The following is a 13,872-nucleotide window of genomic DNA, read 5'->3' on the forward strand; positions in this document are numbered from 1 at the left end:
GATTTCTCTTCCTGTTCATTCATCTTCTAACACAGAGACCATATAATGATACTGATTCTCTTCCTGTTCATTCATCTTCTATCACACAGAGACCATATAATGATACTGATTCTCTTCCTGTTCATTCATCTTCTAACACAGAGACCATATAATGATACTGATTCTCTTCCTGTTCATTCATCTTCTAACACAGAGACCATATAATGATACTGATTCTCTTCCTGTTCATTCATCTTCTATCACACAGAGACCATATAATGATACTGACTCTCTTCCTGTTCATTCATCTTCTAACACAGAGACCATATAATGATACTGATTCTCTTCCTGTTCATTCATCTTCTAACACAGAGACCATATAATGATACTGATTCTCTTCCTGTTCATTCATCTTCTAACACAGAGACCATATAATGATACTGATTCTCTTCCTGTTCATTCATCTTCTATCACACAGAGACCATATAATGATACTGATTCTCTTCCTGTTCATTCATCTTCTAACACAGAGACCATATAATGATACTGATTCTCTTCCTGATTCTCTTCCTGTTCATCTTCCTGTTCTATCTTCACACAGAGACCATATAATGATACTGATTCTCTTCCTGTTCATTCATACTGATTCTCTTCCTGTTCATTCATCTTCTAACACAGAGACCATATAATGATACTGATTCTCTTCCTGTTCATTCATCTTTAACACAGAGACCCTGTTCCTGTTCATTCATCTTCTAACACAGAGACCATATAATGATACTGATTCTCTTCCTGTTCATTCATCTTCTATCACACAGAGACCATATAATGATACTGATTCTCTTCCTGTTCATTCATCTTTCATATAATGATACTGATTCTCTTCCTGTTCATTCATCTTCTAACACAGAGACCATATAATGATACTGATTCTCTTCCTGTTCATTCTCTTTCATATAATGATACTGTTCATTCATCTTCTAACACAGAGACCATATAATGATACTGATTCTCTTCCTGTTCATTCATCTTCTAACACAGAGACCATATAATGATACTGATTCTCTTCCTGTTCATTCATCTTCTAACACAGAGACCATATAATGATACTGATTCTCTTCCTGTTCATTCATCTTCTATCACACAGAGACCATATAATGATACTGATTCTCTTCCTGTTCATTCATCTTCTAACACAGAGACCATATAATGATACTGATTCTCTTCCTGTTCATTCATCTTCTAACACAGAGACCATATAATGATACTGATTCTCTTCCTGTTCATTCATCTTCTAACACAGAGACCATATAATGATATACTAACACAGAGACCATATAATGATTCTCTTCCTGTTCATTCATCTTCTAACACAGAGACCATATAATGATACTGATTCTCTTCCTGTTCATTCATCTTCTATCACACAGAGACCATATAATGATACTGATTCTCTTCCTGTTCATTCATCTTCTAACACAGAGACCATATAATGATACTGATTCTCTTCCTGTTCATTCATCTTCTATCACACAGAGACCATATAATGATACTGATTCTCTTCCTGTTCATTCATCTTCTATCACACAGAGACCATATAATGATACTGATTCTCTTCCTGTTCATTCATCTTCTAACACAGAGACCATATAATGATACTGATTCTCTTCCTGTTCATTCATCTTCTAACACAGAGACCATATAATGATACTGATTCTCTTCCTGTTCATTCATCTTCTAACACAGAGACCATATAATGATACTGATTCTCTTCCTGTTCATTCATCTTCTATCACACAGAGACCATATAATGATACTGATTCTCTTCCTGTTCATTCATCTTCTAACACAGAGACCATATAATGATACTGATTCTCTTCCTGTTCATTCATCTTCTAACACAGAGACCATATAATGATACTGATTCTCTTCCTGTTCATTCATCTTCTAACACAGAGACCATATAATGATACTGACTCTCTTCCTGTTCATTCATCTTCTAACACAGAGACCATATAATACTATCACACAGAGACCATATAATGATACTGATTCTCTTCCTGTTCATTCATCTTCTATCACACAGAGACCATATAATGATACTGATTCTCTTCCTGTTCATTCATCTTCTAACACAGAGACCATATAATGATACTGATTCTCTTCCTGTTCATTCATCTTCTAACACAGAGACCATATAATGATACTGATTCTCTTCCTGTTCATTCATCTTCTAACACAGAGACCATATAATGATACTGATTCTCTTCCTGTTCATTCATCTTCTAACACAGAGACCATATAATGATACTGATAATTCTCTTCCTGTTCATTCATCTTCTAACACAGAGACCATATAATGATACTGATTCTCTTCCTGTTCATTCATCTTCTAACACAGAGACCATATAATGATACTGATTCTCTTCCTGTTCATTCATCTTCTAACACAGAGACCATATAATGATACTGATTCTCTTCCTGTTCATTCATCTTCTAACACAGAGACCATATAATGATACTGATTCTCTTCCTGTTCATTCATCTTCTAACACAGAGACCATATAATGATACTGATTCTCTTCCTGTTCATTCATCTTCTAACACAGAGAGACCATATAATGATACTGATTCTCTTCCTGTTCATTCATCTTCTAACACAGAGACCATATAATGATACTGATTCTCTTCCTGTTCATTCATCTTCTAACACAGAGACCATATAATGATACTGATTCTCTTCCTGTTCATTCATCTTCTAACACAGAGAGACCATATAATGATACTGATTCTCTTCCTCTAAACAATATCTACATTTTAAATATAACTATAACTAATTCAACTCTACTCTGTTTTAATTAATTAATAATATTAATTCATAAGTGAGGGATTGTGGAGCATGAAACAGGGGGTAATTAAATAAAATAAATACCATTCCAGCCAGGTTGTAGAGGACTGGAATTGTGAGCAGTAAGCAGAAGGGGTCGTTAACCTATGGTTGAACCGACTCAACTTAGCTCTGGGATGTTTAGATAAGGCAGTGTGTGTTTTCTTAGGTTTTCCATTAGCTGGAACTGTCTGCTGAATGGTGATGGATGAAGACTTCAGAAGTTTTAATCTCGATTTAACTGTGTGTCTGGAGTGAGAGAGAGAAGGGGTGGGAATAAACTTTTGAACTGTTGGGAGGAAGGACAATTTATAACCTATGACATCATATTTTGTGTATAAACTGTTTGTTTGTGGTTACATGGCAGTGCGCTCCGAGAATAAATACTATTATCTAATTTTGATAAGACTGGTCTCTGTCTATTTTATGCCAATAGGAATCTTACAAATTCTTATAAAATAGACTGAGTGATTTAATGAATGTATAATTAATAAGAATTGATGAAATTCCAGTGACACAGCATTGAGACAACTTCCACACATTAACACGCTGCTCACTCAACCCGCACTAACTATCTACTGACAATGTAGTGCCCACTCAATCTTTACACAGCGACAAAGGATCACCTTATACGAACTGATTTACAGAGAAAACAGAAAAACATTTTTGACAGAGATAAAGAAACCAAAAACAACACACAGACAAGGTTGAAAGGAAAATAACTTAGTCACAGTCCCCTTTCAAGCAGAGGTGGAAGTCTAGGAGTTGTTTTAGTTTTTCCACTGTGTAGACTTTTTTGGGGGGCAGGGACCTTCTTCTAAACACACAAACAAACCAGAAATTGTGTCTGTAGACACTGAGCGTACAAACATTAGGAACACCTCTATGTCACTCAGTGTGTATGTCGGAAGTCATTCTGAATAAGGTGGATGGCATCATTTCTTCCTGCTATAACAATAGGTATATTGTTGTGGGAAAAGCTGGAGAAGTGAATTATAATTATAAAGTGAAAGAGTAAGCGAAAACAAAACAGAGGCTTTGAGGAGATTATAACTATGCTGTGTGTGTGTGTGTGTGTGTGTGTGTGTGTGTGTGTGTGTGTGTGTGTGTGTGTGTGTATGTGTGTTTATGTGTATGTGTGTGTGTATCTGTGTGTATGTGTGTTTATGTGTGTGTGTGTGTGTGTGTGTGTGTGTGTGTGTGTGTGTGTGTGTGTGTGTGTGTGTGTGTGTGCTCTCTGCTAAGGAAAATGTGAATATACTCTCTGGTGAGTGTCACTCCTACAGTTTTACATAAGGTTTTAGCATACCCCCCACTAGCTAACAGAATATGATTAGACCCATCCTTATATTTCCTCTCTCTTTCTCTCCAATCCGTTTGGAACACTATTGAGGCTGCGTCTCAATTGGCTTCCTATTCCCCTACCTTTGTAGTACTTTACCGATAAAGCTCTGCTCAGAAGTAGTGCACATTAGGTATTTTATCAGGATCCCCATTAGCTGTTGCAAAAGCAGCAGCTACTTCTCCTGGGGTCCACAAAGAACATAACACATAATACAGAACATCACTAGACAAGAACAGCTCAAGGACAGAACTACATACATTTAAATGTGGTGTGTTACTGCACTATTCAGGGGATAACGCTTCGATCACACCGACAGCGTCATTATATTGTTGGTACACCAGAATCACATTCATTTCCAGTGAAACCCTGTGTTTACCTTGCAGCGTTGCATTGCAGAGACAGTTGCAGTGCGTTCTGTGTGCTGCATACTTAGGATTTATCCAACGTATGAGTCTAACTGTATCCGTAGACGTCTTGACAGAAACGGTAGCAGAAGGTGAATGTTGAACTGTTGTCACACACATCCAGATGATGCTGCGTACTATTTTGCCCAATGTCGTTGTCGGTGTGATCGAAGCGCAAGGTGCCGCGCAGAACGCACCCGGAGGTTGGTATCTGTCGGTTCGGATCTACATCCACTATTGGTATTTGAACTTGTTGTCAGTATAAAAACATCGTCAAGATCTAGATATAATCATCAAGACCATATGGTCTCATCATATTATGAGGACAGCATCAATATAAAAAAAAATGTCCTGCTGAGATTGAGTTTTTCCCCAATGTGGACACTAAGAACATCAGTCCAATTCTGATATTTTTGTCCACATACCATATTTTCACATCGGTCTTTTTCAGAGCTGATTTGATTGGTCAAAAGACCAATTAATTAAATCAAATCTGAATTGGGCTGCCTGTGAAAACACAGCCACGTAAGTCATATCATGGGTGTCACTCCATGTTAGTGTCCCTCGAGCCTCTGGCACTTGACAGTAAGGTGGCATCAAATCATATTAAATCACTGAGTGGAGCTTTAGACAAAACCAGTTTTGAGGGGACATTTATTTCTATTCTGGATCTCACATTTCATGTAGAAAAAACTAGCTAGAGGTAGATAAGTGTTGAGTAGCTACAACGGAATTGGACCTCTTATATGTGACACACTAGTAAATACACAACAGGATGAGAATTAGATTCCTGGAAAATTATAGTCCAATTGTAGTAGTATAGTATTGAGCAATTCAACTCATGAGTCGTGACTTCCGATCAGGACTACAATAGGACAGCTTTTTAAATATAGGCAGCTTCATGAGTATTTGGTTCCTGATCCTGGCCAATACTGCTAGTGGTACTGCAGCATATCATAGTGATATAAAGCATTTCAACGACATGGGTCTGGCTGACTGTTAATAATTCACTGCTTTAACTGTAAAACATCTGTCCACAATAGATAGACAGTTAAGAACTAGCCTTGCCTCCTTCCACCCTCCCCCTTTCCCCATGCCCTAACACCTTGATCTCACCTTGGCAAGCCGGAACGGGGGAGTCCCAGGCGAAGTATCCGTAGGGGTTCCTCCTGCACACGGCCGTACTGTTCCCTATGAGGCGGTATCCCCGGTCACAGGCCCAGCGGACCAGGCTGTTGAGGTGACCTCCAGTCTGGCTGCTGATGGACCCCTGCAGGGGCGAGTCAGGGGTGCTGCAGTATAGGGCTGGACACACACACACACACACACACACACACACACACACACACACACACACACACACACACACACACACACACACACACACACACACACACACACACACACACACACACACACACACACACACACACACACACACACACAAACTCACTAGATCAGTAACCTTTTAGTTATAACCAGAGCCTTATTACTGTAATATAAGACTCTGACCCAGTACTACTGGTATTAATGTAACAACACAGAGCATCTTTATATTATTTGAACTAAATGTGGAGCATGTATTTGTAATTTGTTTAAAATGTAATTTCCCCACACATATACATCATAAATAAATAACATCATAAATAAAATACATCATAAATAAATAACACTCTTTCTGGCATTGATACAATGAGATTTTGAAAACTTCACCAGCTAAAATGTGATGTGTTCTCTATTTGATCACTATCTGAATGCACTATAAAGCACTCTGCTCGCCCTCCACTCACCTTCTGTCGAAATCAATACAGGAATCATTCTGATTTCCATCGACTGAGCAGTCAGAATAACTATTGTGTACCTTGACTTTTCACTTTTATAAACCACAGTAGGAGGGCAAAGTCAAACCACATCCGGGAGGGTGAATTCTAGTTCACACAGCAAGTTCTGTCTTCTAGGTATTATTCATTCAAGCCTTATTAATTAAGATACATATTTAAACTAACACCGAGTACACAGCTACAGTAAACACACTGTCCTGATTGTGTGTGAACAATGGAACAATGGTCAGGGGTTGCACTAAGGGATGTCGTCTCAGAATGTAAAGAGAGGAGACAATGTCCTGTAATCTCACTGAGGAAGATTAAAGAAGAGGAGGAAAGCCAAGCTTACAGAAGAAACATCTTTTTTGATTGAACCTTTATTTAACTAGGCAAGCCAGTTTATTATTTACAATGACAGCCTACCAGTGAAAAGTAGATTAACTGCATTGTTCAGGGGAAAAATTACAGATTTTTATCAGCTCAGGGATTCGACCCAGCAACCTTTTGGTAACTCGTCCAAAGCTCCAACCACTAGGCTACCTGCCGACCCATATTAACCTTCATTAATTTCCCCTTTTGTACTTTAACTATTTGCACATCATTATAACACTGTACATAGCTATAATAGGACATTTGAAATGTGGCTATTCCTGTGAAACTTAGGAGTGTAATGTTTACTGTTAATTTTTGATAGATTTCCCTTTCTTATTATCTATTTCACTTGCTTTGACAATGTAAACATATGTTTCCCATGCCAATAAAGCCTATTGAAATGAGAGAGAGAGATGGAGAGGGATAGATAAAGGGGGAGGAGATAAAGAGGGGGAGGAAGAGATATCTCATCCTGGAATATCCAAGGCCTGAGGTCATCTGCCTTTGGACTAAAGAGCAGGAACCTGGACTTTACCTGGTGTTACGGATACAGTTATCCTGTGTGTGTGTATCCTGTGTGTGTGTTTATTTTCTCTCCTTCTCCCCTCACAGGTGAAAATCATCACGCCCCAATCAGTCAACAATCAATCATCAATCAGAAGACACACCTCCTATTTCCTAACCTATCACAGATCCTTCCCCATGGTTTAAAAACCCCATCATTTGTTTGTTCTAGAGCTCAATCTCTCTGTAAATGCCATGTTTGTAGGACTCTGTGTTTCACTCTCGCTTTGTGTCTTAACCTCTCTTTTGTTTAAGCACCTCATAGCACTTTGTCATCACCTGTGAGTATTGTTTTTGGTTATGGTGTTTGTTTGTTGCTGGTGGGAAAAGACAAATCGCCCACGGGCATACACTACCCGTAGGTGAACTTTGTTAAATACACTAGTTAGAACTGGGCGGATCACCCACTGTATTTTTGGTTAGTTAGTTAGCTGTTGTTAAAGTAGTCTAGCTTAGGGGTGTTTTTGAATACTTATTGTTTCTTTCCTTGGGTCCAGCTCAGCCCCTTTTCCTGCTCCCCCCATTACCGTGTGTTTATAAATAAACCTGGAGTTTGACGGTAGATTTGTTGTCGTGGTTATTTCGTTCACACTTTTACTTTGTCACAATAATAATTTGCATGAGTTATGTTACGGGTCTCATTACCATCCCCCCTAGACTGTCGGGCCAAAAGGGATTCGTAACACCTGGAAATACAGACATTGTCATCCTACAAGAAACATGGTATAGAGGAGACGGACCCACTGGTTGCACTCTAGGTTACAGAGAGCTGGTAGTCCCATCCACCAAACTACCAGGTGTGAAACAGGGAAGGGACTCAGGTGGGATGCTAATTTGGTATAGAGCAGACCTAACTGACTATTACATTAATCAAAACAGGAACATTTTACACCTGGCTAGAAATTAAAAAGGAAATGATTTTAAGAAGAAGAAAAATGTCCTCCTGTATCCCCCCACTAGAAACCTCATACTTTAATGAAGACAGGTTCTCCATCCTGGAGGGGTAAAACAATCATTTCTAGGCCCAGTGACATGCACTAGTCTGTGGCGACCTAAATGCCAGAACCGGACAAGAACCTGAAACCCTCAGCACACGGGGACAAACACCTACTTGGAGGTGACAGCATTCCCTCCCCCATATGCCACCCTAGGCACAACATAACCAACAACTGCAGCACGTTGGGTATTTACATTGTCAATGGTAGGCTTCAAGAGGACTCCTATGGTAGGTACACCTATAGATCATCTCTTGGCAGTACTGCAGACTACTTCATCACTGACCTCAACCCAGTCTCTCAGAGCGTTCACAGTCAACTCACTGACACCCCTATCAGAGCACAGCAAAAATCAGTCTACTTGAACAGAGCAATACTCAATCATAAGGCATCAAAGCCAAAGGAACTGAAGAATATTAAGAAATACTATAGAAGGAAGGAATGTAGTGTGGAAACTTACCAAAAAACAGACAACAAATTCAATCCCTTTTAGACAACTTCCTAGACAAAATTTTCCACTGTAATAGTGAAGATGTAAACTTGGCAGTAGAAAATCTAAGCAGTATATTTGACCTCTCAGCTTCCCTATCAAATCTACAAATGTCAAACAGAAAACTGAAGAAAATTAACATTGACAATTGTTTTTTATGAAGAATGCAAAAACCTAAGAAAGAAATTGAGAAACCTGTCCAACCAAAAAACATAGAGACCCATAAAACCTGAGTCTACGCCTTCACTATGGTGAATCACTAAAACAATACAGAAACACACTACGAAAAAGAAGGAACAGCACGTCAGAAATCAGCTCAATGTAATTGAAGAATCCAACCATTTCTGGGAAAATTGTAACACACGAAACAAACACAGAGTTATCTATCCAAAATGTAGATGTATGGGCAGACCACTTGTCCAACCGGTTTGGCTCTATAACAAAGAACAAACAGCAAAAAGAACCAGAACCCACCGGATTCTCCAATTACGTTGAATGAACTACAGGACGAAATAAAAACCCTCCAACCCAAAAAGGCCTGTGGTGTTGATGGTATCCTCAATGAAATGATCAAATATAAAGACAATACATTCCAATTGGCTATACTTAAAACTCTAACAACCTTAGCTCTGGCATCCTCCCCAATATTTGCAACTAGGGACTGATCAACCCACAAAGTGGGGACAAATTTGACCCCAATAACTACCGTGGAATATGCGTCAACAGCAACCTTGGGAAAATCCTCTGCATTATTAACCGCAGACGTGTACATTTCCTCAGTGAAAACAATGTACTGAGAAATGTCAAATTGGCTTTTTACCAAAATACTGTACGACAAACCACATATTCACCCTGCACACCCTAATTGACAAACAAACCAACAAACCAAAACAAAGGAAAAGTCTTCTCATGTTTTGTTGATTTCAAAAAAGCCTTCAACTCAATTTGAGGGTCTGCTATACAAATTGATGGAAAGTGGTGTTGGGGGAATACATACGACATTATAAAATCCATGTACACAAACAAGTCTACGGTTAAAATTGGCAAAAAACACACTTCTTTCCACAGGGACGTGGGGTGAGACAGTGATGCAGCTTAATCCACACCCTCTTCAACATATAAATCAACAAATTGGCGAGGGCACTAGAACAGTCTGCAGCACCCGGCCTCAGCCTTCTAGAATCTGAAAACCAATGTCTATTGTTTGCTGATGATCTGGTGCTTCTGTCACCAAACAAGGAGGGTCTACAGCAGTAGCTAGATCTTCTGCACAGATTATGTCAGACCTGGGCCATGACAGTAAATCTCAGAAAGACCAAAATAATGGTGTTCCAAAAAAGGTCCAGTCGCCAGGACCACAAATTCCATCTAGACACCGTTGTCCTAGAGCACACAAAAAACGATACATAACTAAACATCAGCTGTAACGATGTGTGCTGAGAGTCGGGAAGCAAGTTCAGGGCGTGTGAGTGTTTTCATAAAATAAACAGAACATAATACAAAACATGAAACACTAACACCACACAGACATGAAACAGAAACAAGGACACCTGGGGAAGGAACCAAAGGGAGAGACATATATAGGGAAGGAACCAAAGGGAGTGGCATATATAGGGAAGGAACCAAAGGGAGTGGCATATATTGGAAAGGAACCAAAGGGAGAGACATATATAGGGAAGGAACCAAAGGGAGAGACATATATAGGGAAGGAACCAAAGGGAGTGGCATATATAGGGAAGGAACCAAAGGGAGTGACATATATAGGGAAGGAACCAAAGGGAGAGACATATATATGGAAGGAACCAAAGGGGGTGACATATATAGGGAAGGAACCAAAGGGAGAGACATATATAGGGAAGGAACCAAAGGGAGTGGCATATATAGGGAAGGAACCAAAGGGAGAGACATATATAGGGAAGGAACCAAAGGGGGTGACATATATAGGGAAGGAACCAAAGGGAGTGGCATATATTGGAAAGGAACCAAAGGGAGAGACATATATAGGGAAGGAACCAAAGGGAGAGACATATATAGGGAAGGAACCAAAGGGAGTGGCATATATAGGGAAGGAACCAAAGGGAGTGGCATATATTGGAAAGGAACCAAAGGGAGAGACATATATAGGGAAGGAACCAAAGGGAGAGACATATATAGGGAAGGAACCAAAGGGAGTGGCATATATAGGGAAGGAACCAAAGGGAGTGACATATATAGGGAAGGAACCAAAGGGAGTGGCATATATAGGGAAGGAACCAAAGGGAGAGACATATATAGGGAAGGAACCAAAGGGAGTGACATATATAGGGAAGGAACCAAAGGGAGAGACATATATAGGGAAGGAACCAAAGGGAGAGACATATATAGGGAAGGAACCAAAGGGAGTGGCATATATAGGGAAGGAACCAAAGGGAGTGACATATATAGGGAAGGAACCAAAGGGAGAGGCATATATAGGGAAGGAACCAAAGGGAGTGACATATATAGGGAAGGAACCAAAGGGAGTGTCATATATAGGGAAGGAACCAAAGGGAGTGACATATATAGGGAAGGAACCAAAGGGAGAGGCATATATAGGGAAGGAACCAAAGGGAGTGACAGATATAGGGAAGGAACCAAAGACAGTGACATATATAGGGAAGGAACCAAAGGGAGTGACATATATAGGGAAGGAACCAAGGGAGTGGCATATATAGGGAAGGAACCAAAGGGAGTGACATATATAGGGAAGGAACCAAAGGAGAGACATATATAGGGAAGGAACCAAATGGGTGACAGATATAGGGAAGGAACCAAAGACAGTGACATATATATAGGGAAGGAACCAAAGGGAGTGACATATATAGGGAAGGAACCAAGGAGAGACATATATAGGGAAGGAACCAAAGGGAGAGACATATATAGGGAAGGAACCAAAGGGAGTGACATATATAGGGAAGGAACCAAAGGGAGTGGCATATATAGGGAAGGAACCAAAGGGAGAGACATATATTGAAAGGAACCAAAGGGAGTGGCATATATAGGGAAGGAACCAAAGGGAGAGACATATATAGGGAAGGAACCAAAGGGAGAGACATATATAGGGAAGGAACCAAAGGGAGTGACATATATAGGGAAGGAACCAAAGGGAGTGACATATATAGGGAAGGAACCAAAGGGAGAGACATATATAGGGAAGGAACCAAAGGGAGTGACATATATAGGGAAGGAACCAAAGGGAATGACATATATAGGGAAGGAACCAAAGGGAGAGACATATATAGGGAAGGAACCAAAGGGAGTGACATATATAGGGAAGGAACCAAAGGGAGTGACATATATAGGGAAGGAACCAAAGGGAGTGACATATATAGGGAAGGAACCAAAGGGAGTAACATAGGGAAGGAACCAAAGGAAGTGACATATATAGGGAAGGAACCAAAGGGAGTGACATATATAGGGAAGGAACCAAAGGGAGTGACATATATAGGGAAGGAACCAAAGGGAGTGACATAAATAGGGAAAGAACCAAAGGGAGAGACATATATAGGGAAGGAAACAAAGGGAGTGACATATATAGGGAAGGAACCAAAAGGAGTAACATAGGGAAGGAACCAAAGGAAGTGACATATATAGGGAAGGAACCAAAGGGAGTGACATATATAGGGAAGGAACCAAAGGGAGTGACATATATAGGGAAGGAAACAAAGGGAGTGACATATATAGGGAAGGAACCAAAGGGAGTGACATATATAGGGAAGGAACCAAAGGGAGTGACATATATAGGGAAGGAACCAAAGACAGTGACATATATAGGGAAGGAACCAAAGGGAGTGACATATATAGGGAAGGAACAAAGGGAGAGACATATATAGGGAAGGAACCAAAGGGAGAGACATATATAGGGAAGGAACCAAAGGGAGTGACATATATAGGGAAGGAACCAAAGGGAGTGGCATATATAGGGAAGGAACCAAAGGGAGAGACATATATTGAAAGGAACCAAAGGAGTGGCATATATAGGGAAGGAACCAAAGGGAGAGACATATATAGGGAAGGAACCAAAGGGAGAGACATATATAGGGAAGGAACCAAAAGTGGCATATATAGGGAAGGAACCAAAGGGAGTGACATATATAGGGAAGGAACCAAAGGGAGTGACATATATAGGGAAGGAACCAAAGGGAGTGACATATATAGGGAAGGAACCAAAGGAGTGACATATATAGGGAAGGAACCAAAGGGAGAAAGATATATAGGGAAGGAACCAAAGGAGTGGCATATATAGGTAAGGAACCAAAGGGAGAGACATATATAGGGAAGGAACCAAAGGGGTGACATATATAGGGAAGGAACCAAAGGAGTGGCATATATTGGAAAGGAACCAAAGGAGAGACATATATAGGGAAGGAACCAAAGGGAGAGACATATATAGGGAAGGAACCAAAGGGAGTGGCATATAGGAAGGAACCAAAGGAGTGACATATATAGGGAAGGAACAAAGGGAGAGACATATATAGGGCAGGAACCAAAGGGGTGACATATATAGGGAAGGAACCAAAGGGAGAAAGATATATAGGGAAGGAACCAAAGGGAGTGGCATATATAGGTAAGGAACCAAAGGGAGAGACATATATAGGAAGGAACCAAAGGGTGACATATATAGGGAAGGAACCAAAGGGAGTGGCATATATTGGAAAGGAACCAAAGGAGAGACATATATAGGGAAGGAACCAAGGGAGAGACATATATAGGGAAGGAACCAAAGGGAGTGGCATATATAGGGAAGGAACCAAAGGGAGTGGCATATATTGGAAAGGAACCAAAGGGAGAGACATATATAGGGAAGGAACCAAAGGGAGAGACATATATAGGGAAGGAACCAAAGGGAGTGGCATATATAGGGAAGGAACCAAAGGGAGTGACATATATAGGGAAGGAACAAAGGGAGTGGCATATATAGGGAAGGAACCAAAGGGGAGAGACATATATAGGGAAGGAACCAAAGGGAGTGACATATAGGGAAGGAACCAAAGG

General features: G+C 40.2%; 1 protein-coding gene across 2 annotated transcripts in view; it reads right to left on the minus strand.

Moving 5' to 3' along the window:
* The window catches only part of LOC118399009 (CUB and sushi domain-containing protein 3-like), a 908,305-nt gene that overhangs the window by 109,817 nt on the left and 784,616 nt on the right, over positions 1-13,872 (minus strand). For both annotated transcript variants that reach the window (XM_052472732.1, XM_052472731.1), the window contains exon 49: positions 5,732-5,920. In XM_052472732.1, coding sequence (XP_052328692.1) covers positions 5,732-5,920 — 189 coding nt within the window. The remainder of the gene's footprint in view (positions 1-5,731; positions 5,921-13,872) is intronic.

The sequence above is a fragment of the Oncorhynchus keta genome, chromosome 20, assembly GCF_023373465.1.
Source record: "Oncorhynchus keta strain PuntledgeMale-10-30-2019 chromosome 20, Oket_V2, whole genome shotgun sequence".
Taxonomy (NCBI): Eukaryota; Metazoa; Chordata; class Actinopteri; order Salmoniformes; family Salmonidae; genus Oncorhynchus; species Oncorhynchus keta.